Source organism: Cynoglossus semilaevis, chromosome 12 (assembly GCF_000523025.1).
Source record: "Cynoglossus semilaevis isolate Cse_v1.0 chromosome 12, Cse_v1.0, whole genome shotgun sequence".
In the NCBI taxonomy this organism is placed as follows: Eukaryota; Metazoa; Chordata; class Actinopteri; order Pleuronectiformes; family Cynoglossidae; genus Cynoglossus; species Cynoglossus semilaevis.
Window position 1 is genome coordinate 1448101 of NC_024318.1, and position 1544 is coordinate 1449644.

Here is a 1544-nt window from a genome sequence, read left to right on the forward strand (position 1 = left end):
GGGCTCTGGCAGATTGGGTACCATCGGAGCAGCTCCAATGAGTCTAAGTCTCCCTCTAGTGGGATATTGTAAAAACAAACGCAGGAGAAAAAACAACTTGTTTTATGAATTTCTAAAAATTAGGAACACGTGATCAAATGTGGAATTTACCGGAAACTTTCATCATACTGTTGTATCGTTGGTATCCCTAGGGTTTCGGAATTTAAAAAAATAAATAAAATTGTCGCTCTTTTGTTCTTTTGTCCATCTAAAACCAAACTGCTGTGACGTCACGGTCAGAATTATGTTTGAGGTTGAGAAACTGAAACGTCAAACTTGATCAAAATTCAATCACAAAACGCAGCGTTTTAAAGGCAATAATCGGTGGAACGGTGACCTGAGCTGTCGTTACAACCAGTGGAAAAACATGTTGTGATACTTTGGATGGGTGATCCTGCTCCGTCTCACCCGTCTCTACCTCCCCTCCTCCTCCCCCTCCTCCTCCTCCTCCTCCTCCACCTCTTCTCCTGATATGAAACCACACTTTAGTAATCCTCCAAATGAAAGGATTTGGAGAGAGAGCATCGTCTCCACACTGAACATGGGAATGAAAGAGAAGGCAGCCTCTCAGATGACACAGGAGAGAGAGAGAGAGAGAGAGAGAGAGAGAGAGAGCACCGTGATGTATGAAAGAGGCAGCGACGGAGGAACTGTAGACGAGACAAGATGAAGGGAAGGAGACGATGCAAAAGTCAAAGAGCAGAAAAAGTCAAAGAATGAAAATGTAATAAAGTCACAGTCACACAGACGTTATAGAAATAATGCTGTCTCTGCAGCCCAGTACCAACTGACCCACGGACCACTACTGGCCCATGCCCCAGGGGTTGGGAAACCCTGATATACATCAAAAGATTAAGTGCAACCTATAGAATAGAGAGTTGGTTTTGTTTTTTTTTTGTGTTTTTTTTTGCAGTACTGGATTGGAAATATTTCAGTTTGTCAACGTAATAAAACTTTTGCTGAAGAAAAGCTGAACAGATGAAGAAATGTAGTGAATGGGAAGTGACGGCTGACGGAACAGGAAGTCTCCTGGCCTCAGGCAGTGCGTGGACAGACTACGACCGGGTCCTAATGCCATGTGATCTGGGAGAAAGTCAACAGTTTAGTTTCTCTATCGCTGCGTCGTCAGGACCCCGGGGTCAACAAGAACCCAGGGAGTGAAAGAGACGCAGAGAAGAGTGTGTGTGTGTGTGTGTGTGTGTGAGTGTGTAGTGTTGCATCAAAAAGACAATCTCTTCTTCGCACACGTTCCAAAAAAAACAAGGCAAAATGAAACTTATCTGAAAGACAAACACACATCCAATATAAACCGTGTTTACCTGGCTCTCCTTTATCGTAGAACTGATAGGTGCCAATGTCTGTATCTGTGGGGCGAGAGACACAGAGAGACAGTTGGTATGTGTGAGAGAGAGAGATGAACATCATGGTGCTGTCAGGGAAAAGCAGAGACAGATCAGCAATTTCCCACCATGGGATAAACAATCACTATCAGCCGGTGGCCTGTC

The 1544-nt window shown here is 44.3% G+C and overlaps 1 protein-coding gene across 1 annotated transcript in view; it reads right to left on the reverse strand.

The window, feature by feature from the left end:
- The window catches only part of wdpcp (WD repeat containing planar cell polarity effector), a 54090-nt gene that overhangs the window by 35252 nt on the left and 17294 nt on the right, over nucleotides 1-1544 (reverse strand). Inside the window, exon 5 of the mRNA XM_008321380.3 lies at nucleotides 1359-1403. Within this exon, the coding sequence (XP_008319602.1) occupies nucleotides 1359-1403 (45 nt within the window). The remainder of the gene's footprint in view (nucleotides 1-1358; nucleotides 1404-1544) is intronic.